General features: G+C 36.5%; 1 protein-coding gene across 5 annotated transcripts in view; it reads right to left on the bottom strand.

Annotated features, from left to right (window-relative positions):
• The window catches only part of SMC4 (structural maintenance of chromosomes 4), a 42,759-nt gene that overhangs the window by 7,557 nt on the left and 9,940 nt on the right, over window positions 1-25,262 (bottom strand). For all 5 annotated transcript variants that reach the window (XM_005669952.3, XM_021069730.1, XM_021069729.1 and 2 more), the window contains 13 exons: window positions 22,932-23,096; window positions 22,541-22,668; window positions 21,722-21,862; window positions 20,659-20,809; window positions 18,962-19,126; window positions 12,625-12,858; window positions 10,984-11,169; window positions 8,030-8,191; window positions 6,431-6,656; window positions 6,266-6,345; window positions 4,764-4,916; window positions 3,119-3,245; window positions 756-945 (listed from right to left, as the gene is read on the bottom strand). In XM_005669952.3, coding sequence (XP_005670009.1) covers window positions 756-945; window positions 3,119-3,245; window positions 4,764-4,916; window positions 6,266-6,345; window positions 6,431-6,656; window positions 8,030-8,191; window positions 10,984-11,169; window positions 12,625-12,858; window positions 18,962-19,126; window positions 20,659-20,809; window positions 21,722-21,862; window positions 22,541-22,668; window positions 22,932-23,096 — 2,108 coding nt within the window. The remainder of the gene's footprint in view (window positions 1-755; window positions 946-3,118; window positions 3,246-4,763; window positions 4,917-6,265; window positions 6,346-6,430; window positions 6,657-8,029; window positions 8,192-10,983; window positions 11,170-12,624; window positions 12,859-18,961; window positions 19,127-20,658; window positions 20,810-21,721; window positions 21,863-22,540; window positions 22,669-22,931; window positions 23,097-25,262) is intronic.

Below are 25,262 nucleotides of genomic sequence, written 5' to 3'. Positions count from 1 at the left end.
GTGCTTCCAAGGGCAAGGGGCAGGAGCAGGGGGATGGATATGGAAGGATGATTGGGACCACAACATTCTCTCTCTCACACACACACACCTGACTATATTTTCTCTTAATAAAGTTACAATTACTTTGCTAACTATGTTTAGGCAAAACCAAAAGGCTTATTATTTATTAGCACCTTACCGCTGAACAAAAGACACAGCAATAACTGAATAACCAAAGAATCAATTTGCAGCCAATGTTATAATTTTAAGACAAAAAATTGTCTTAAAATGTTTGGATGTTTGTTTACATCCAAACATTTTATATACAGACTTAGCTTTATTTCAGAAACACTTTTATAAACAAGATCTAAGAATATTAAAAAAAATTGAGACAATGGAATAATCTGGATAATTAAAAATTTAAATTACAGCAATTTTGCTAAGAGAGCTCATCCTTATTCTCTTAAGACCTAGATTTATTTAAATGATTTATACCTACTCCTCTAAGCCAGAGATACAAAACTTTGACTTCCATATCCTCACAACTGAGGAGTTATAGAATCACACTTTGCTAAAGCATACCTGCTTTATCAGTTTTAAACTGGTCAGAATGCTTTTTATATATGTCCACCTATTAAAATCCTATTAGGTAATAACATGTCAGATGGGCTTAATAAGTAACAGTAACAGAAACATTTAATGGACATTTAAGTATTAACCTCTTTTCCAATGTGGATATAGGGAACAGGAAGACAGTGTAGGTATATATACTGTACCTGTCAGCAGTCTTGATTGCTACTTGGGCTTTAGTAATAGCAGAAGCACATTCATCTAACTGCTTATTTATTTTATCAAGTTTGTCTTGTTGGGCCTTGAGTTTATGGTTATTGATTTCTACAATGATGTTGTGTAACCTCTTAACCTCAGCTTCAACTTTACCAGCTTTCTCAGCCACACTGTCATATTCTGGAAAAAAAAAAAAAAAATTCGTGTTTCTAGGCTAAGGAGCATCACTTGCTAGATGTAAATCTCTTCAGTCAACATGACTTAACATGATGCATGCAAAAGAAATTTTAGACATTTAAGAAAAAGTACCTCGGAGTTCCACTCCTGGCTCAGTGGATACGAATCTGACTAGTATCCCCTGAGGATTCAGGTTTGATCCCTGGCCTCGCTCAGTGGGCTAAGAATCCGGTGTTGCTGAGGCTGTGGTGTAGGTCAGCAGCTACAGCTGTGATTCGACCCCTAGCCTGGGAACCTCCATATGCTGTGGGTGCAGCCCTAAAAAGACCAAAAAAAAGGAAAAGTACCTCAAAAACAAAAAACCCTATAACACAAAACCAAAATACCCTGTCAATATAACATGTGGTTAAATTCTCTTGCTCAGCTGTGAACATAATCTACTTATTTCTTAATGGCTTCATGCCCAGAAACTCCTTTCAAAAACAATTTTAGGGTTAGAACTCCTGTCATGGCTCAGTGGTTAACAAATCCAACTGGGAACCATGAGGTTGCGGGTTCGATCCCTGGCCTTGCTCAGTGGGTTAAGGATCCGGCATTGCTGTGAGGTGTGGTATAGGCTGAAGACACAGCTCAGATCCTGCGTTGCTGTGGCTGTGGCTTAGGCCAGCAGCTACAGCTCTGATTAGACCCCTAGCCTGGGAACCTCCATATGCCCTGGGTGCGACCCTAGAAAAGACCAAAAAAAAGAGAAAATTATAGGGTACTTTCTTGACTATTTGTCTCAATGATTTTTTTGAAGATAGTGTTGGAATTCCCATCGTGTCTCAGTGGTAATAAACCCAATTAGTATCCACACAGGTTTGACCTCTGGCCTTGCACAGTGGGTTAAGGATCCGGTGTTGCCATGAGCTGTGATGTAGGTCACAGAACTATACCTCTTCTTCTTCCGGAAGAAAACACCCCCATTTTCCGAACATTTGGGTAACTGTTCCAACTCCACTCTAACTACTTCTTTGGGATGAACAATCAAGTATCTGCCTTCTTTTCCTCACAAACCAAACCGTAACAGGGGTCCTTTCTTGTATTTGTTGGGGTCACTAGTTAAGGAACTGCAGGCCAGGAAAGGGTTTGTCATTATTAACAACCATTTCCTCCTCTTGCAATAAGATGCATATCTATCTATGTTTAATTGAAGCCACAATGGAAACAAAAAAGCAGGGATGCTCCAAGTGCATGATCAGAAATTTTAATGTCAAATCCAATCCTGACTGAGTCTATGAACTAATTCCCTTTTTTGCTTAAAGATTTTATTTTGGTAGAACACTCACATGTTATGTGTACACAAGAGGAAATGTTCTGGAACGAAAAATGTCTAAGTTTTGACACAATAATTACTATCTTGAAGGGTTCTTGGGAAGATCTGGCCATAGTATTACAAAATGTAAAATAAAGACCATGGGTTCCAGCTAAGACTATATTGTACTTAAAAAAAAAAAAAAAAAAAAAAAAAGACTCAATCTGTGGGTGCATCCCTAAAAAGACAAAAGACAAGAAAAAAAAAAAATCTATCATACTCTTAGTTTTCTGTGGAAGATTTCATCCTCTTTAAAGAAATTTAGAAGTTTTTTTCCCCTTTTATCTCCCTAATTCTGATTTGAGGTTATGTTTACAGTTAATTTGCCAATTCATTTGATGGTCTACATTTTACTTGGGAGGTTTACTTTGGTCTTTTCCTGAAGGTTTTGCAAATGAGGCACAACACAGATACTCTTCTATTAAGTGGTTTTTTTTTTTTTTTCAAAATTAAATTCAGTTGGAAAATTAAAAAAAAAAAAAGAGAGAGAGAAAAGAGAAAGAGCATAGGTTCCAGAATCAGACTACCTTGGTCCTGAATTCATATACCACAACCAAATGCTATATGACCTGGGGCAGATTATATAAACTATTCTGTGCCCCAGTTTTCTTGTCTGTCATATTAAGTACTTATTTTAAAATATAGTACTTTATAGCCTTTTGAAAATGAAAAAATAAAAAACCATAAAACAGAGTTGTTACTTTACATATGTAAGCTGCTGTTTTTTACTCTATGAACTGCTATCTTAAACATTTCAAATATTACAAACCTGTCTTTGACCATATTTTGGGGAGAGGGGGAAGTCTGTATCCTTAAACATACCTGCTTTGAAAGCATTAACATTTTCTTCCAGCAATTTCTGCTTTTTTTGGTCTGGGGCTGTAGCAAGTACATTAGCTTCGAGTTCCTTAACTTGGACACGCAAATATTCTTCTTGCTCTGATAAACGCTACAGAAATGTTTTAACATTCAAGATCAGTATTTTAACTTAACAGTAACATTTACTTTAAACATTTTTAATTTAAAAAAGGCACTTAAAATCTTTAAAAAAAAGACAAATAGGAAAAAGGGTAGAAAACATGTAAATGTGCGTTCCCGTCATGGCGCAGTGGAAACAAATCTGACTAGGAACCATGAGGTGTGGGTTTGATCTCCGGTCTTGCTCAATGGGTTAAGGATCTGGCGTTGCCATGAGCTGTGGTGTAGGTCAGCAGTTATAGCTCTGATTCGAACCCTAACCTGGGAACCGCCATATGCCCCAAAGTGTGGCCCTAAAAAGCAAGAAAACAAAAAACAAAACACCAAAAGAAAACATGAAAATGGCCAAGAAAACACATGAAACATGCAAACTCATTACAAAGACAGATTATTATGACATATTTTAGAGTAGCAAACTTACAACATATTGAGGAGTACCTAGTGTGTTCAAAGACTTGGAAAAATTATTCACATATGCTACACATATTAAGTAATAATTATAACTTTAGGACTCTACCCTAAGGAAATAACTGGATGAGTGTATTAAGGGATGCCTATAAAGATATTTTAAGCATAGTAGTGTACATAGTAACAGAAAAACTTTACCAAATTAGGGTAAAAAAAAATATGCCAATGCAACTGTAGACAAAGCAAATTTACATTGGCTTGTCAAGAAAACCATAATTAATAAGTTAGCATGAGACTAATTAAAAATCCGCATGCATATTCAAAATGTTGATTTGTATCTACCATATACATACACACACACTTAAACACTAGATAGTTACATTAAAAGTTGAATAATACACGTAAGAATTAAAGGTGATAATCTTTTGGGTATTTTATAAAATCTTTTTTTTTTTGTCTTTTTGCCTTTTCTAGGGCCGCTTCCTGCGGCATACGGAGGTTCCCAGGTTAGGGGTCGAATTGGAGCTGTAGCCGCTGGCCTATACCAGAACCACAACAACGCGGGATCTGAGCCGCATCTGTGACCTACACCATAGCTCATGGCAACACCGGATTCTTAACCCACTGAGCAAGGCCAGGGATCAAACCCGAAACCTCATGGTCCCTAGTCAGATTTGTTAACCACTGAGCCATGACGGGAACTCAAATAAAATCTTGTTTTTTAAAGACGACTTGAGGGCATGCATTGCTTTTTTGAAACTTTGTAAACATTTCAGTTTGAAATGAGAATGAAACAAAAAAAGGGTTATTAAATAGTTAAGGGAAGACACATTTCATTTCCATGAAGTACAAATGGAAATAGAAATGGCTGTGGCTGGACATCACTGTGATAGGGCATTTATCCATTAGTACTTAAGGAAACAAAATAGGCCTTACGACTTAAAGACCCGCCCTTCTTCCTCCCCTATATTTGAAAACTGTGAGCAAATAGCAAAATGATTCTGCCAAACTGCTGTTGAATTCCAATAATTTTAGCTAAAATTGATTAGGAAAAAAATACAAAAAACAAAACACCAAGTACCTGGATGCTTGCAGTAAACTTTTCTAGTGTATTCCTCATTTCTCGTTCACTATGCCTTAACTTAACTACTGTTTCTTCCAGTTGTACTTTGTGTTCCTGGATTTGCACTGCTTTTTGAGAGTCTCTCTGTAACTGTGATTCCATTTTATTTACCTAAAAAGAATACCAGTGACATAAGTTTACTTACTCTGTCATTTCAGATTAATACCAAAGTCAACTTGTGAATGAAGAAAACCCAAACTTGCAATCTTAAAGACTAGAACAAAACCAGTCTAGTTTCAATTCCAAATCCTAAAGCTTAGCAGGTGGTCAATTAACTTCTGCATCACAGAATCAGATGAAGAGAATTTTTTTTTTTGGTCCTTTTTAAAGAACATAAACTATTAAAAAAAAAAATCAAGAGAACTCTTTGGAAAAAGTTAGGTATCTAGGACATTCAAGTACATGTTTACTTTTAAAGAATTAATTTTGGGGGGCCTTTTAGGGCCATACCTGCAGCATATAGAGGTTTCCAGTCCATGGGTTGAAATGGAGCTGCAGCTGCCGGTCTAGGCCACAGCCACAGCAACATGGGATCTGAGCTGCATCTATAATCTACACCCCAGCTCATGGCAATGCTGGATCCTTAGCCCGTGGCCAGGAATCAAACCCACATTCTCATGGATACTAGTCAGGTTCATAACCTACTGAGCCAGAACAGAAGCTCCAAGTACATGTTTTTAAGGAAAAGTATATATATTGTTCTGAGGATGGTAATGGAACAACAGTTTTTCCTGAACATTTTGACATTTTCTTATACTTGCGGGAATATAAAATATTTAAAAATAAAATTTGGAAACATGCATCAGAAGTCTTTGTTATATTTATACCTTAACGAATTATTGTGAGATAGAAAAGACAACTATGAGACTTCCCACTGTGGCACAAAGGGTTCTGCAGTGTCTTTAGAGCACTGGGATGTAGGTTTGCACCCCAGCTGGGCACAGTGTGTTAAGGATCCAGTGTTGCTGCAGTTGCAGCTTAGGTCACATCTGTGGCTTGGATCTGACCCTGGACCCATGAACTCCATATGCCATGGGGTGGCCAAAAAAGAAAAAAAAAAGGAAAGCAAAGAAAAAGACAACTATGTGATACAGCAGTAACTGCAAAGAAACCAATGTCAGTTGAGCGATTACATACATTATGATTCAAATGTCCTAACAGGAATAGATACATATGTTGAACATAAACTTTCTAATGAACATTTTATTTTTAGAACTTTAACGTGCTTTATATAAAGTCCCACAGCTTATATACTACTCCTTTATAGAAAATTCAATGTTAATTTGAGTACAGTACATCTGAAATGGCAGAATTTTACATGTATGTTACATATAGCAAGACCTGACTATTAATTTTACATGTATGTTACATATAGCAAGACCTGACTATTATAGCAAGAATTTTACATGTATGTTACATATAGCAAGACCTGACTATTAATTTTGTGTATGCTGGCTGACCTCTTCTTCTGAGATTTCAACAACAACTGATGAACCCATCCTTCCTTTCATAACTTTGCTTCCACCACCAGTCATTGTACCTGGGGAACAGAGGGACAAGTCAGACTTAGATGTTTTCCCAACAAGATTAAATAAACTCAGTGGCAGAGGAAAAAATAACATTACCTGACTGTTCTATGATCTGCCCCTGTAATGTTACCACTCTCCATCTTCTATCTTTTTGATATGCTACTCTTGTGGCTTGATCTAAGTTGTCAGCTACTAAGGTATCCCGTAAAGCAAAGTAAAAAGCTTGGCGAATTTTCTCATCTTTCACTTTTACTAAATCAAATAGACGAGGTGTATTTTCAGGAGTTTGAATTTGGGTCATTTTCTTTGCCCACACTGCCATCTAAAAGTAAAAATAAGTAAATAAATAAATAGAACAAAGAATACAGAATTTCTTTTAGGTATCATTTATAGAAGTAATATACATGTATTAACCATAAGGACATGGATACAAGATCAAAGATCTATATAATTATTACTTTACTTTTATTTTAAAATATTTAAAATTTTTATCCCCTACCAGAGATTATTAATTTTGTCTTTCATTTTTTCAAATTACTTGCAATTTATGAGTTGTACCTGTATTTAGTACTGCATTAATCTGCTAAAGACATTAACTCCTTGCTCTCCTAAATGTAAGGATTCTATAGTTTTAGTATAAATATATCACATATTTTTAGTTACTGATGGTGGAAGTTTAAAATGAAATTACCAGTCACTCTAACTTTAGAATCTATATTCCTTTAGGGTAAGGAGTGCAAAAGTTTTTTCACAACCATATAATCCCAGAGTCCTGTATAATCCCCAAACCCATCAGGTGTTTGCTTAAAAAAGCTAAGATTCAGAAACAAAACCAGGAGCTCCCGTTGTGGCTCAGCAGGTCATGAACCAACTAGTATCCATAAGGATGTGGGTTTGACCCCTGGCCTCGTTCAGTAAGTTAAGGATTCAGCATTGCTATGAGCTGTGGCATAGGCTGGCAGCTGCAGATCCTATTTGACCCCTAGTCCGGGAACTTCCATGTCACAGGTGCAGCCCTAAAAAAAGAAAAGAAAAAAAACCAACACAGAAACCCAACCCAACCCAAGGAGTTCCCATTGTGGCTCAGAAGGTTAAGAACCTGACTATTATCCATGAAGATGCAGTTCTGATCCCTGGCCTCACTCAGTGGGTTAAAGATATGGCATTGCCTCGATTTGCAATATAGGTCATAGACACTGGTCAGATCTCACATTGTTGTGGTGTAGGCCAGCAGTTGCAGCAGCTCCGATTCGACCTCTAGCCTGGGAATTTCCACATGCCAAAGATGCAGCCCTTTAAAAAAAAACAAAAAAAACCAAAAAAAAAAACACAACAAAAAAAACCTCACAAGCACACAAACCGCCCCCCTCCACCAACCATAACCAAAACATTTGGCACTTTCATTCATTTTTTTGCCTTCTCTTAGGGCGGAATGTGCAGCATATGAAAGCTCCTGGCTAGGGGTCGAATGGGAGCTGTAGCTACTGGCCTACGCCACAGCCACATCAATGCAGGATCCAAGTCACGTCTTTTAATCTCACCACAGCTCATGGCAATGCTAGATCCTTAATCCACTGAGTGAGGCCAGGGATCTAACCCACATCCTCATTGTTGCTAGTCAGGTTCGTCACTGCTAAGGCGCAATGGGGCTTCCCACTTGGCACTTTAAATTCTGGATAGATTATAAATACCCACCTTATCCAAACCTATAAAGGTTGCAACTCCAATATTTTGTCTTTTTAGGAAGTTTACACATTCTTGGGCTGTATCAATAGAATCAACAACAATGTAGTCTAATGCATGACAACAGGATGAAATGGCAACATCATATTTTTCATCAATTGCTCCTAAGTCCCCCTAATAAGAGAAAGGGAAGGAAAAGGAAAAAAAAAAAGCAAAAAAAAAAAAGCACAATCAGCAAGGTATTAGGCATAGGATCATTTTATTACTATTCATATAGTTTTCAGGTTGCATTTAATTAAAGAACTATACCTACATATGGTTTTACAAAGAACAAAATGAGTATATAACAACAAATTTAAGTGTTCCTCACATTCAACCTTCCCCTTCGGCAGAGGCAATCATTACTAGAATTTTTAATTTACCTTTTAAAGAAGTTTATGGGGAGTTCCCGTCGTGGCGCAGTGGTTAACGAATCCGACTAGGAACCAGGAGGTTGTGGGTTCGATCCCTGCCCTTGCTCAGTGGGTTAACGATCCGGCATTGCCGTGAGCTGTGGTGTAGGTTGCAGACACGGCTCGGATCCCGAGTTGCTGTGGCTCTGGCATAGGCTAGCAGCTACAGCTCTGATTTGACCCCTAGCCTGGGAACCTCCACATGCCGTGGGAGCGGCCCAAGAAATAGCAAAAAGACCAAAAAAAAAAAAAAAAAAAAAAAAAAAAAGAAGTTTATGGGAGTTCCCTTTGTGGCTCAGCAGGTTAAGAACCCAACACAGTGTCTGTGATGATGTAGATTTGATCCCTGCCTCAATCAGTGGGTTAAGGATCCAGTTTTGCAAGCTGCAGCATAGGTTGCAGATGTAACTTGGAGCTGGTGTTGCCAGGGCCGTGGTGTAGGCTTACAGCTGCAGCTCTGATTTGACCCCATGGCCAGGAATTTCCATATGCCACGTGTGGGTATAAAATGGAAAAAGAAAAAGAAAAAGAAAAAAAAAAAGTTTATGGATATAGAGTTTGAATATTTAATGAGCATAAAATGAGAGAACTGTTTTTGTTTTATGTAACTGAAAATGTACCATGTGAAGACTTGAAACCTAAAAAGAACTATAAACAAGGAGTTTCTGCTGTGCTGCAGTGGGTTAAGGATCTGGCGTTGCCACAGTTCTGCCTTGGATTTTTTCTTTTTTTTTTTGTCTTTTTGCCTTTTCTAGGGCCGCTCCTGCAGCATATGGAGGTTCCCAGGCTAGGGGTCCAATCGGAGCTGTAGCCACCGGCCTACGCCAGAGCCACAGCAACGCGGGATCTGAGCTGAATCTGCCACCTACACCACAGCTCATGGCAACACCAGATTCTTAACCCACTGAGCAAGGCCAGGGATCGAACCAGCAACCTCATGGTTCCTAGTCGGATTCATTAATCACTGAGCCACGAGGGAAACTCCAGTTCTGGCTTGGATTTGATTCCTAGCCTGGGAACTTCCATATGCTGCAGGTGCAGCTGAGGGGGGAAAAATACTATAAAGCAAAATAACTTCAGAATAAGAACAAATTATTGGAAGTCATCTAAGATTATGTCTATTAATAAATCAGCTATCAAGGAGCATTAACCAATTAGCTTCATTTTTGCCTTGAGAGCAAATGAATATGATCAAATTGTGTTATCTTCAAAAAGTAAAGTGGAAGTCACCTGACATGCAGATCTGAAAGCAACTATGGTGGGTAATTTTCATTTGCCCTTTTGAATCTCTCTATTCTGCTTCCTTCTCTGGGAGGCTGACTCAGAGACTGCATTAATTGGCTCCTCTGTCTCTCTAGCTTTAGACAATGTGAGGCACCAGCTAGAAATGGCAGGGTAGATGAATGGTGTTGAAATATTTATCTCCCCCGTTTCCTCCCAGCAACCCTCCAGCCAGGGCCACAGCTCCCTTCCTACTTCAGGATTATGAATTCAGGCTTTAGGTCCTATCACCCTTGATTTCCCTAAACTCTAGCCACAGCCTTCAGTAAAATGATATAAAATCCAGAATTTAATTTATCAAATTTTTTTTTCAAAAAAAAGGAAAAAAGTAGTTTTGTGAAGTTTGTCACTAGAATCAGGTCATTTTCTTAAAATGACCATAATTATCCAAAACCAAAAAAACTAGTTCAATTTTCTTTTATTTAACTATTAATATTCTTCATCTTTCCTTTATCAAATAACAACAGTAAATTGAAAAGAGAAAAAAGTAAGAGTTGAATACAAGCGAAATCATCCATGAGCATAAAATAGTTTTACTTCAAAGCTGTATTTCCAACCTAGGTACATTTATAACTCATTTCACCTTATTTTAGCCTTTATCCATCCTCACCTGCATGAAATAGTTTCTCCATGGAAGAGATAATTTTGCATAATATTCAGACTGATGACTTATTTTAAGATATGCTATTGTGTCTCTTACTACAAAATCAATATATATTGTTATACATTTAATAACCATGAACAAGACGAAAAAACCATTTTTAACATGAAGAATCCATTCCACAACGGTTTTTTCATGATTGAGTAGAAAAGCAAAATGCTTAAAAGTGAATGTCTTTTATTTATTCTTTTTTTTTTTTTTTTTTGTCATTTAGGGCTGCACCCAAGGCATACGGAGGTTCCCAGGCTAGGGGTCCAATCGAACTGTAGCCACGGGCCTGTGTCAGAGCCACAGCAATGTGGGATCTAAGCCACGTCTACAGCCTATACCTATACCATCGCTCATGGTAATGCCGGATTCTTAACCCACACCGAGTGAGGCCAGGGATCAAACCCACGACCTCATGGATGCTAGTCGGGTTTGCTAACTGCTGAGTCACGATGGGAACTCCTGAAAGTAAATGTTATTATTTTGCATAAAGAGACTCAACGTGCAGCTCAAGTAAAGTAAGAAAATTATTTACAATGTCTTTGAGAAAGACGTATAGTTATTTACACATAAATTTACTTTACCAATCTTCCATATATTCCTGGAATCCTGCCAGTTTTTTTTTCTTGAATTATTGCATCAAGGACTTTCCCCCTACTTCGATTCATTGCTAAGGAACTCTTTGCTTCTTCAACTTTTTGGAAAAGATCACGAACCAAACTTTTGAAATTAATTTCTTCCTGTGTAAGTTTCTGAAGTTCTTTCTCTTTCTAAACATGAAAAATAAAGAAAATGAATCCCAGAAGCATACACCCTATCATAGCATACAATTAGTTGTAATATTTAAAGAAAAAAAAAAAAAGGAAAGACCAGTAACATTTGAAACAGAACTGAGCTGTCATATTTTAACTGCTGGTTTGATTTTGAAAAATATGGAGGGGTTTTCTCTTTTAAAAGAGGCATAAATTATCTAGGCCAATAATAAGGAATACAAACATGGCGTTATTCTAAGAGTTGTGCACTGACTGACAGAGCAAACAGAAGAGGGGTTGTGGACATCCCAGTTTGGCACCACATAGTTATGCATAAGTGTGTCCTAATTCTTATATTCTTACACTAATTAAAGATCTCAATATAAAATTCTAGATAAGGGTGACTGGGCAAAGCTATGATTATACTGAACTTTGCTTTCTATATAAAAGGAAACTTATTATACAACATGTATTATTACATCTAATTAAATAAAGTAAAACAAATGAAGGAAAGCATGATAAATGAATAGTACTACTGCTAAACAAAAACGTCAGGCTGCCAACAAGAAAGGAACCACATACATGCACACAAAAATCTTAACTCTGTTTCTCAATCCTCAAGTTAGAGCAGCCATTTTTCTGATACTCACCTTCATCTCCTGGCTTTAAATTATTACCTCTATTACCAGTCATACCGGTTTAAAGTAAAAGCTCAAGTTATAGATAAAATTTATCTAAAAATAAACTGAAATCACCAGGAAGATAGAAGTGGTCAGTGGACATGACATTTAAATACACATTTAAATTCTACATGGTCATTAAGTTCTCTGATGACCAAGTGGTATGCATTTACTAAAATGAAAAAGACTTTCAGTATAATTTCTCTTCAATCATCATTGCCATCTATTGCCATCTTGCCTAATGATGCTTTGGGGGTTAAAGTTATGAAATTTCTTAGATGCCTAAATCACTCAAGGTCATGAGGGGCATCAATTGAGTTAAGCTAAATGTCTTGATGAGTTTAACAACTTGCACTGCCAACAAAGAGACTACATCCATAAATTCAAAACCAGTAAAAATACACTAAGGTAGATGATTTGTATATTTCTTCATACAGACATACAACTGATTTGTGTTTTTCCTTTACTCCTGAATATGCTGTTTACACTTAAATTTAGGAAAACACAAACTTACTCTTATTTAAATTATTTCCATAGGAAATAACGGTGGTGGCAGTGTTGCTATTTGCCACTTCAGGGGAGAATAGTTTCTTGATAGTTTCAATTCATACCAGATGTAACATAAAAATTCCCCATTCTTTTGGGAAAGATTACATTGAATTAAAAAAAAAAAGCTGTTAACAGTCACTTTAGATGCTGAGATTAAAAAAATTATGTACGCAAATATATACAAAAATAAACAAAACTAGGGCTGATAAACAGAGTTCAGATGAAATACAGAAGCAAAATTTACCTCTTTTAGTTCACACTCGGTTTGAGGGAGTTTTGCCTCTATATCTCCAATTGCAGCTTTCCTTTCTTTGAGAGTCTCAGAAGCTGCCATCAGAGCATCCTTGGCTTTACTTAATTGAGATACTGCAGTGTTATAACGACTAAGATAGATATCAAGTTCTGATTGGGCTACATCCATCTTTGAACGTGCTTCATTTACTGATTTGCTGAATCCCATAAGTTCTTTCTCTTGACTCTGAAAATAATAGATCTCATTAAATCTGAAATAAATATTTCAAGCCTAAAGTGAAAGGTAAACAATATGTTTTAAATTTAACTTAATAGGATTCTACAAGCACAATATATAGAAATCAATCTCATGAGTGGAATGGATGAACAGTATTTTCCTAGTTGCAAATGTTCATTGTATAAAGTCTTTTCCCAATTGATTCCCCAACAAGAGCTTAATGAGGTAAATATTAGCATATTCAATGTAGAGGTTAAAATGACCCCCCCCCAAAAAAAAGCTGTTGAAAGAATAAAAATTTGGATATAAATTCTAGATTCCATGGTCTTCCCATATTACCTCACTTGAAACAGTAAGGTATAAGGACCACTCAGCAGAAAGATTCCTCAAGTATATTTATGTTGGAAAACGTTTTGTTTTAGAGGTAAGGCAAAGCAATCCCCAACACAAGTCATAATTTAAGTAATAGAAATTTTGGGCTACTGTAATTGACTATGTGGAAAGCATCTGTTTATTATAGTAATGGCATTAGAACCAGGAATATAAGGTTATATAAGATCATCGGTTTAAATATTTGATGTTAAAAATCATGAACACACTGCTCCAGGCTACTTTCTACCCACTATTCTGAATGTTTTGTATGTATTAATTCCATAAAACAATCATTATGTCCATTTTGAGGAAGCTCAGGTCAGAATTTAAATAACTTGCTCAAAATTCAATAGTTACTGATAAGTGTCAGAGCCTCTGCTTTTAGCTACTACATATGCTGAGGAATATAAAGACACCTGGATATAAGTCCTGGCTTTGTCATTAAGACAAAATGCCAAGGTACACAGAGTACTTAATATACATTAGGTGAGCAAATGTGAAAATCTATCTCTATAAAGTATTCCATCAGGAAAGCTACTGTATTTATCCTCTGTCAGTTTATCACATGGGCACTCTACTTATATAGAGTTTTGTAATGTGATATTAGGACATGTCTGTATTTCAAAAGAGAATGAATTTAGTCTGTTAAAAAAAAATCCAAATGAGGTATCGTTAACATAAAAAGGTCTTATGTAACTGACTTAAGTAATATTAGTCAATTTAACTCAATCACTGTTATCTATTAAAATATCTACTTAATATGCTCAGTGTTGCCAAAAAGGCTATGGTAAATACAGAGTTAAACTTTATGCCTATACTTTTGTTGGGAAGGTAAGACAAATCAAGGCGACCACCTCACACTCTTGTTTTAACCAAGTGACAATATAATAGCTACCATTTATCAACTCCTTTTTCTAATTTTTTTTTTTTAAGGGCCGTACCCACAGCACATGGGAGTTTCCCAGGCTAGGGGTAGAATCAGAGCTGTAGCTGCTGGCCTACGCCATAGCTACAGCAAAACCAGATCAGAGCCACAACTGTGACCTACACCACAGCTCACAGCAACGCTGGATCCTTAACCCCCTGAGTGAGGCCAGGGATTGAACCTGTATCCTCATGAATGTTAGATTTGTTTCCGCTGAGCCACAATTGGAACTCCCTATCAATTCCTTAATTTCGAGGCACTTTATGTGAGTATACATACATTTTATTTTCATAAAGATTCTCAAGATGGGTAATATTTTCTTCCCTACTTTGAGGATGATATCTTAGAGACATAAAAACCTGCACAAGCCCTCTCTCTCTTCACTCCCACCCCCCAGAGCCTGCCTTTGTTTTCTCCACACTTATCTTCTCTTTCTTCTCTCTTAACACTTATTTATTTCACTTTAAAAAAAAAAAAAAAAAATAGGAGTTCCCACCATGGCACAGTGGAAATGAATCCGACTAGGAACTATAAGGTTGCAGGTTCGATCCCTGGCCTCACTCAGTGGTTAAGGATCCAGCGTTGCCCTGAAATGTGGTTCAGGTCGCAGACACAGCTCAGATCCTGAGTTGCTGTGGCTGTGGTGTAGACCAGCAGCTATAGCTCTGTTTCGACCCCTAGTTTGAGAACCTCCATATGCCTTGGGTTCGGCCCTAAAAAACAAACAAAAACCTGCACAAACTCAGAGATAATGAATAAGTGACTGACCTAGGATTTGAACCAAGAACTGACATGAGAGCTATGGTTTTAAAACTATTACACAAGAGCTACAGAAGCAAATGTCAACCTATGGTTAGTGTGGTCCAAAGTTTTTATAGGTAGTAAACAGTTATATTACCAAGAAAATAATTTAAGAGAAGACGAAGAAAATCCGATGGCAAAATCAACATTTAACAAAGGTATATATATGTTTGTGTGTGTGTGTTCTCATTCTCAGTTATTATTTTTTTTTAAATGAGAAAGCAGAAAACAAAAGTGTCTAGGCTATTTTTAGGAATGTAAGATATCAAAAGCCCAAAATAGTTTATTTTTTACTATTACTACAAAAACAATCTTTAAGTTATAAAAAAAAAAAAAAAAAAAAAAAAAGGCCAAAACAATCAAGATGACAAAGTAGTAGGACGTGAGGCTCACCTCCTTCCACAAATACATCAAAAATACAACTACATGTGGAACAATTCTCAAAGAAAATCTACTGAACACAGGCAGAAGAACCTCAGACTTCTGCAAGATCAAGAAAATTTCCATATAACTGGATAGGGCAAAAGAAAAAAAGAAAAAAGAAATGAGAAAGGAATCAGGATGATACCTGTGCCTGAGGGAGGGAGATGTGAAAGAAAGCTTCCTACACCCTAGGAAGTCCTCTCTCCTTGGGAAGACCAGCCAGGACAGAGGGCGAGCTTCAGAACGTCAGAGGAGAATGCACCAACTGGTTTGCAGCAGTCAGAATAGAGACAGACCTATAGAGATGGTCAGTGCTACTGCCCTACATTCCCCAGCCTGAGACATATGTACTCTGGTGTGGGCTGAGGGCTAAAGCTTGGACTCTGGAAATCAGGCACAGGGAGAAGACTGGGGTTGGCTAGGTAGAAACAGCCTGAAGAACTAGAAACTAGTGCAACCACATCTGAAAGCCCAGGCTGCCTTAGAGGCCAGGCACCATCTTTGGGGGTATGTGAGGGGAGGGGTAGGACCCATCATTACAGCCTTATTTTCTGTGTACTCTCAGTTGGCAGGACACTGCCTACACAAACTCCAGGAGTCTTTGAGAGCTGCTTCTGCTCCCACTGCATGCTCCACTACTGAAAGCCCCAGATCACATACCAGCCACTGGATTGCACTCCCACTATTATCAAGGGAATAATGGCCAGCACATGCTGAGGAAAGAGGCAACAGACATCCATGCTAAAAACAGCCCTCACACCAAAAATATCAAACCCACACAAGCTACACAGGGATGCTTCCACATATAAATATCCTGCCAAGATTACAGTAGACAACTGTTTTTCCTAAACTCACTCAAGAGAAGTATAAGTGAAGAAGCAAAGAAACCACTCGCAGTTAAAAGACCAAGAGAATTCCCCTGAAAGAAAAATGAAACAGACCTCTTCAGTCTAAACGACACTGATTTCAAAAAGAGATAATGAAAATACTAAAAGAACTAAGGCTATCAATAGAAATAGAGTACTGCAAGAAGGAACTAGAAATTTAAAGCGGAACCAAGAAAAACTAGAAAACTCATTCGCCGAGATGAAAGCTAGCTAAAGGCAATGAATAGCAGAATGAATAATGCAGAAGAATGAGTAAGTGACCTGGAAAATAGAATAATGGAAATCACCCAATCAGGACACCAGACAGAAAGCCAAATTGGAAAAAAAAAGAAAGAAAGAAAGAAAGAAAGAAAGAAAGAAAGAAATATAAGAGATTTATGGGGTAATACAAAACACGCCACTCTACACATAATAGGGTTTCCAGAGGGGGAAGAAAGAGATAAAAAAGAGACTGAAAATATATTTGAAGAATTACCGCAAAAAAATTCCCAAACCTAAAAAAGGAAAGATAATCCAGATACAGGATGCACAGAGGGTCCCAAACAAATTAAACTCAAACAGACCTATACCAAGACATACTACTAAGAAAAAAAAAAAAAAGAAAAAAAAAGGAAAAGCTAAAGTTAAATGAGTGACATTATTCGCAGAACTAAAATAATCCAAAAATTTACATGAAACCATAAGACTCAGAATTGCCAAAGCAATCCTGAAAAAAAAGAACTAAGCAGGAGGGATGCCAGACAATACAAAACTACAGTAATCAGAAACAGCGTGGTATTAGCACAGACATATGGACCAATGGACAGAATCGAGCCCAGAAATAGACCCACACACCTGCAGTCCATTAATCTTCAACAAAGGAAGCAATATATAATGGGAAAAAGTCTCTTTAGCAAGTGGTGTTGGGAAAGTTAGACAGCTACATGTAAATCAATGAAATTAGAACACACCCTCTCACCATACACAAAAATAAATTCATAATGGCTTAAAAATTTAAACATATAACATGACACCATAAAAAGAGATCAGAGGCAAACATTCTTTGAGCCAAGTTGTACCAATGTTTTCTTAGGTTGGTCTCCCATGGCAATAGAAATAAAATAAATAAACAAATGGGACCTATTCAAACTTAAAAGCTTTTGTACAGCAAAGGGAACCATAAACAAAATGAAAAGACAACCTACAGAATAGGAGAAGGTATCTGCAAATGATGCAACCAACAAGGGCTTAATTTCCAAAATATACAAACTTGCTCATACAATTCAACAAATAAAACAAGCAACCCCATCAAACAATGGACAGAACACCTCAATAGATATTTATCCTAAGAAGAAATACAAATTGCCAATAGGCACATGAAAAAGTGTTCAACATTGCTAATTATTAGAGAAATGCAGGGAGTTCCCGTCGTGGCTCAGTGGTTAATGAATCTGACTGTAACTATGAGGTTTCAGGTTCGACCCCTGGCCTCACTCAGCGGGTTAAGGATCCGGCGTTGCCGTGAGCTGTGGTGTATGTAGGTCACAGATGTGGCTCGGATCCCGTGGTGCTGTGGCTCTAGCGTAGGCCAGTGGCTATAGCTCTGATTAGACCCCTAGCCTGGGAACCTCCACATGCCGCAGGTGCGGCCCTAAAAAGACAAGACAAAAGACAAAAAAAAAAAAAGAGAGAGAGAAATACACATCAAAACTACAATGAGGTACCACCTCACACTGTTAATTGTGTTAGTTGTCACAATTAACAAATGAAAGAGAAATGTGAAGTGCACCCACCTACACTCTTGGTAGGAATGGAAGTTGGTACAGCCACTGTGGAAAACAGTATGAAAGCTCCTCAGAAAACTAAAGATAGAGTTACCATATGATCTAGCAATCCCACATATCCAGACAAAACTGTAATTTAAATATTCAAGAACCCCTATGTTCATAGCAGCACTATTCACAATAGCCAAAACATGGAAACAACCTAAATGTCTAACAACAGATGACCGGATTAAGAAGACGTGGTATATATATACATAATGGAATACTACTCAGCCATAAAAAGAATGAAATAATACCATTTGCAGCAATATGGATGCAACTAGAGATTATCACACTAAGTGATATCAGTCAGAAAGACAAAAAACCATGATATCACTTACATATGGAATATGAAATGTGACACAAATGATACCATCTGCAAAACAGAAAGAGACTTATGAACAAGACTGGTGGTTGTGAAAGTGGAGGGGGTTGGGAGAGAGATGGAGTGGGAGGTTGGGGTTAGCAGATGTAAGGTATTATATACATGGAGGGGATAAACAACAAGGTCCTACTGTATAGCACAAAGAACTATATTCAATGTCCTATGATAAATCATACTGGAAGAGTATTAAAAAAAGTATATATATGTAATAATCGAGTCACTTTGCTGTACAGCAGAAACACAACACTGTAAACAATATACACTTTAACAAAAATGTCAATTTTATATTAGTGAATTTCACCTCAATAAAAATTAAGGACAAACAAAAAACCCCAAAAAACAGGTAAGCCAGGAGTTCTCTTGTGGCACAGTGGGTTAAGGACCCAGGACTATCACTGCAGCAGCTTGGGTTGCTGCTGTGGCAGGGGTTTGATCCATAGCCCAGGAACTTTCACATGCTGTGGAAGTCATCACCCACCCTGCAAGCCACCAAAATAAACACAACTAAGAATCTTACTTCTTTTTCTTTCTGAAGTCCTTGTGTTTCCTGTTTAAGGCTATCCATAACTTCCTTTAATTTTTTCTCTTCTTTTTCTTTTTCCTTCTCAAGGGCATTGTTCCTAGTTGTTGTCTCAGTTATGATATTCTCACTCTTTGCAGGTATACTTTTAAATTCTTCAACCTAAGATTAAAAAGTTACCAGGAGCATGTACCTTCAGGCTGTACAATTTTATCAATACTTGATTTATTTAAAAGGATGTTCTAGATCTTTGCGGTTTTCTTTGTAATTAGGTTTGAACCAGCTTGCTTTACCAAGTACTTCCTTAACCACCCACTACAATTTCTATATTCTCAGTACAATGGTAAAGCTAATTTTATGAACTTTTGGTTCCTTAGGGAAGACAATTCTACCTGGCTGGGCATTAGAGCTTTCTTCCTTCTGCTTCAATTTCAGGTTGTAATTATCCTTCTTCACCTATGAATATGGTCTGATCACAAAAAATTCCCTAAAGAACCCCTCAATTGTTCAAAAAAATACCTTTACACCTATAGCTTCCCTCAAATCCTAAGATCTCTCATAACTTTACCCTTCAAGTCACCATGAAAAACTATTTTATTCCATTAATACCTTCCATCACTTACCTACATTTGATGCCTAAAGGCTGATATCTCTACTACAGTTAAATGTGGCTTCATCTGCCCAATTTAGGGATTATACCATCAAATCCATGTTATTTTATTCTGATTTTCTGTTACCAGTGAAATTCAACATTTCTGAAAATGGTGTTCCTTAAACACATTTTTGGAACTCCCATTGTGGCCCATGTTGTCTCTGTGAGGATACGGGTTTGATCCCTGGCCTTGCTCAGTGAGTTAAGGATCTGGCATTGTTGCAAGCTTGGTATCTGTGTTGCCATGGCTGTGGTGTACACTATAGCTGCAGCTCCAATTTGACCCCTGGTCCTGGAACTTCCATGTGCCACAGGTATAGCCATAAAAAGCAGAAATGTTTTCACATGAATTATTGTATTGAACATAAAAGTATGTTGTGAACAAATGCATCTGGAAAAATGTTCACAAGGTAAAGCAGAGTCTCTATTATGATTACCATGTAATTATATGGTACAAAATATTTTTGAGGGGAGGGGCTCTAGGTGTCACACTTATTAATATCTGATTAAGCTATTATTACAGCTTGAAAGGCTGGCTCCTAGAAAGTTAGGCATTCTGGTCTAAATGTCATCTTTTTTTAAAAACTCAGAATAGCTAATCAACCCTTGGTGTAAATTACTAGCTTCACTTTTTTTCCTTTTTAAGGGGAAATTCCTGCTCTGATATTCTTAATTTCTATAAAGGAAGGTAGCATTTTTAAAAGTCTATGATCTATAGCCAAAAAAAAAAAAAAAAAACACCTTTTTGAACCACTACACTCCAGGAAGAAAATTATTTTATCACCAAAATGGAATTGCTGATCTGGAAAATATTTTACCAACAATGTGTATCAGAAGCATAAGCTCTAAAACTCAGTCAATGGATGCAAGACTTCCCTTTGGGGAAAAAAAAATGAGGCTCAGAGATAAATCCCCAAACACTTAACATTCAGAATCCCAACTCATTCTCTCAGGTAATGAAGGGCAAGCACATCCATGAAAATAATGAAAACTAGATCTAATACCGACAAAATTTTAAGGATTTTCTTCCCCTATAACCTACCTTTTCTTTATCTTTTTGAAGTTGTTTCTCCAGTTTTTTGGCTTTACTTGTAGCATGTTTTAGTTTTTCCCTAACTTGAACATCTTCCAAGTCTAGCTTTGTAAATTTTTCTTTGTTCTCCTCAATAAATTTTGTGATTTTATTCAGTTTCCTAGCAAAGTAAGCAAATTAAGTCACTATTTTTGGTTTTCAGATATTTTAAAGCTAAAATGACTAAAATACTTTGCCTGTAAATGTATCTAAGTCCTCATAAAGGTAGGATCTCAAACTACCTATTTCAAGCTGACCCTCCTCTCCCCCCATATTTGAGGGAGGGAGCTGTTAAAATGTGTGACTATGAGAATTATTTTGTCCTTCTAGACTGGATGGGAAACATTACATTTCCCTGTGACAATGATGTCTAGGTATAAGAAAATTTGATTATAAAAATTCTTTTTGGAGTTCCCATCGTGGCTCAGTGGTTAACGAATCCGACTAGGAACCATGAGGTTGCGGGTTTGATCCCTGGCTTTGCTCAGTGGGTTAAGGATCCGGTGTTGCCATGAGTTGTGGTGTAGGTGGCAGACGCGGCTTGGATCTGGCATTGCTATGGTTGTGGTGAAGGCCAGTGGCTGCAGCTCTGATTTGACCCCTAGCTCAGGAACCTCCATATGCCACGGGTGCGGCCCTAAAAGGACAAAAGAATTTTCATTTTAAAGAATAAAAAAGAAAACCGCATAAATAAGAGGTATTGTTCTCAACTTGATATTGCCATGAGAAAAGTAATAATAAACTTTAAAACCACTTGCCAGGTTGCTTATTTTTGCTGTTTTGTGTTAGCATGTTCTGCCACTAGGGGGTAGCATTCCCCATTATTTTAAGACCAGTGTTGGGCAGGCAATCTGATAATCAACCAGATAAAAGGGCAAGAAAGTTTTTTGTTTGAAAAGGAGACCATTTCATAATGCTGGCAAATATATTACATTCATGTGCTGGCATTAAGTTTATATGTAGACACATACACATACATTTAATAAAATTAACTAAATCTAAATACTTTTAGTACTTTCCAAAAGATTATTACTTCTCTACATCTTTTACAGCTTTATTCTTAGCTTTCATTTCATTTGAGAGTATATTGCTCTTTTCATTAATTTCTTTGGTATCTTCATGAATTTTTTCCTTTTGAGTTTCCATTTCAGCAATTCGTTTCTGCAGATCATAACTAGAGAGAGGAAAAAGAGAAATCAGAGACCCTAAATTGCCTTTCTAAAATTCTGTAACTGGGAGTTCCGGTTGTGGCTCTGTGGTAATGAACCCAACTAGTACTCATGAGGATACAGGTTTGATCCCTGGCTTTGCTCAGTGGATTAAGTATCCTGCGTTGCCGTGAGCTGTGGTATATAGTTTGTAGACACAGCTTGGATCCTGTGTTGCTATGGCTGTGGCCAGCAGCTATAGTTCCAATTCAACCCCTAGTCTGGGAACTTCCATATGCTCTAAAAAGCAAAAAATCCTTAACTGTTTAATAAAACCAGCTATTTCTAAATTTTTCCTAACTAGAATCAACTAACAATTATTAAGAGCGGTCAGGGTCAAGGCTAGAATTAGGAACAAAAGAGGTTCCATATGAACAAAATCACACCTGTTATATGAATTAAAAGAATGCATACATTTTGAAATTACCGAGAATAATAATATTTGTGAGCCCACTTCTCAGTTTAAAGTAGGATACTTAAAAGTCAACTTCAATACTATACAGTAAGTAATCCTAATTTAATAAATTCATCACATAAAACAATTTTTATTATTTTTTCACTTTAGTCTTCACATTTCTCTAGCACAGGAAAAGAGAACAGATTAGACTTAATGCCAGAAACTAATGTAAAAATTAAATACTTACATATAATACTGACACACATGATTCTTTTTTCTAAATATTTCATTTTCCAAGGTAAGAAATTCAATGGCTATGTTTTTTTCTCCTTCTAAGGCATCCTTTTCCTTTTCTACCATCTTGACTCTGTTTAACTACAAAAATTAAAAGTGTAGAGATTGTGCATATGAAGTGTATTTGAACAATCTGAATTTAAAATATAACATTAGATAAACACACAAATTACATTAAGAAAACCATGTTCATCTGAAATGCCAATAAGAAAAACATAAAATTTAATCTAAAATAGTAAAACACTGCTTGAATAATTATGATCTACTGTAACTTGAATTATCTGGCTCAGCAAAATTTGTTAATAAACATTCTGGTTTACATCAAACGTCTACAGAAGATTCACCTTCTCTCCTCTGTGTTCATTTAATATTTCAACTCTCCGACACAAGACTTTAATAGGTTCATTTAGTCGTCCAGAACCAATTATATCTTCTAAATATTCAAGCATACCCTCATCATGTTCAGTCTGGCCTTTTGGTTTCATCATAGCAATCTGCTCAACTTCACCCTTTAAAAAAAGTCATATTTTACACTCATTGTATATAGCAACATCAATCTTAGTTAAGAATTAAACAGTCAATTAACAAACCCAACAGTTATAAAGAAGTAAATAGTATAAATCAGTTGCTTAAAGAGACTTAAGATACAAATAAAAATGTTCTCTCTGATATTAAGAGTTCTACTTTTACATAAGGACTTAAGAAATGTGTATTTGTGCTCCCTTACATAAACTCCTATAACACCAACCTACCCATACACACAGGGCCAAAGGAAGAATCCTCATTTAGAATGTTCATTCAACATAAATAAAATGACTAGTTTTATTTAATTAAAAAAAATTTAGCAAAAAATTTAATTAAGCAAAATTTAGCAAGCTATTAATATAATCTATAATTCAACTGTAACATTTTCAACTATTAATAACATAATTAGAGCTCCTAATCTAAAACAGAATTTTCAAAAAGACCCTTCATGGTTAAACTATAATAGGAATCCTGTCACAAGGTAGTATTATTAAGATTTCTCCATAAACCTGGTATCATGAGTTCCCTAACAAGTTCTGGGCTTCATAAGAATGTTTCAAACTTAATGTTCTAACTTTCTAGAAATAAGACTATTAAATGAAAAAAGAAATATTACTAGCTCTTCTGGTAATAATAGAAGAAATTCAACTGAAAATGAAAGGTCCTGACAAACACTGTAAAACTTTTGCCTGCAAGCATTTTAAAAACAATTTATGAATTATAATTAAAATCATAGATTAACATTATAAATTTGTATTTATACAGTTGATATTACAAAGAGAAAAGAAGGAAAAAAAATCCACAATCTGTAACCTTCAAGGTTGACTGCCAGATAGCCATATAGTTTGATGAAGAAAATTTTGTCTGAATATGCTCAGGCAAAATGCTATTTTACTTCAGACAAGTAACCTGCTTGTACTCTATATTATAATAACAGAAAAAAAGGGACAGGCAAGTAGAAAAAAACATACCTACCCCTTTATTTCTGCAAAATAGCAAAGGTTGAAAAAAAATTTTTTTAATTTCATATTAAAAGCATACACATTTATCAGTTTAAATATCTACAATATTTGTTTATGAATAAATTTTATTTTTATTTATTTTTGCTTTTTAGGGACACACCCATAGCATATGGAGGTTCCCAGGCTAGGGGTCAAATTGGAGCTGTAGCCGCTGGCCTACGCCAGAGCCACAGCAATGCCAGATCTGAGCTGGGTCTGCGACCTACACCGCAGATCATGGCAATGCTGGATCCTTAACCCACTGAGTGAGGCCAGGGATCAAACCCACAACCTCATGGTTCCTAGTCAGATTCGTTTCTGCTGAGCCATGATGGGAACTCCTGTTTATGAATGAACTTTAAAAACTGGCAGTATGACTTGCTAATGACAAACTGTCATATTTACTAAAAGTCTCAACATAATTATGTAAAGTAAAATAACTTAAAGACAGGATAAAACAGCTCATTTTAAAATCTACTCATTAAAAGGAATACTTTTTAACATTTTCAAACATCACTTTTCTGTACTTGCACAATGGCATGAACATAAAACACAAAGTGAAATGCTACCCAAATAAGCTATTCTTTTTAAGATCTTCTCTGTAACTTTGGGTATGCATGAATTATTGTTTTATCTCTGTAACTTTGGGTATGCATGAATTATTGCTTTAACAAATATTTAAAATATGTATTTATTTGTATATAATATATTTATTCTGCTTTCAATTATCAGTTCTTTCCAAATGTTCTTGGCAAAGCTTTAAGTTTTAGAAAGGATTTAAGCCTGAGGAACGTCCAACACTTTGGATCACAACAGGAGAGACTCTAGCCATTAAAGAAGCCAATATTCTTACTCAGCTTTACCTAAATAGGGCTAATCAAGAGCAACATAACTGACATTCTGGGCCAAGTACTCTGTTGTGGGGAACTATACTGGGCATCACAGGATGTTTAATAGTATCTCTGACCTATACCCACTAGATGCCAGCAGCATCAAGGTTCCCTTCTGCTCTAATAGCCCAAACTGTCTTCAGACAATGCTAAATGTCCTGATAGTGGGGATGCAAAACTACTCCCAGCTGAGAATCACTGATCTGGAGGTAGTCCGTTTAACTCTTTTGTGTCAGTGTTTTTTATCCAAATATTTGAC

The sequence above is a fragment of the Sus scrofa genome, chromosome 13, assembly GCF_000003025.6.
Source record: "Sus scrofa isolate TJ Tabasco breed Duroc chromosome 13, Sscrofa11.1, whole genome shotgun sequence".
In the NCBI taxonomy this organism is placed as follows: domain Eukaryota; kingdom Metazoa; phylum Chordata; class Mammalia; order Artiodactyla; family Suidae; genus Sus; species Sus scrofa.
This window is presented reverse-complemented; position numbering and strand designations above follow the sequence as displayed.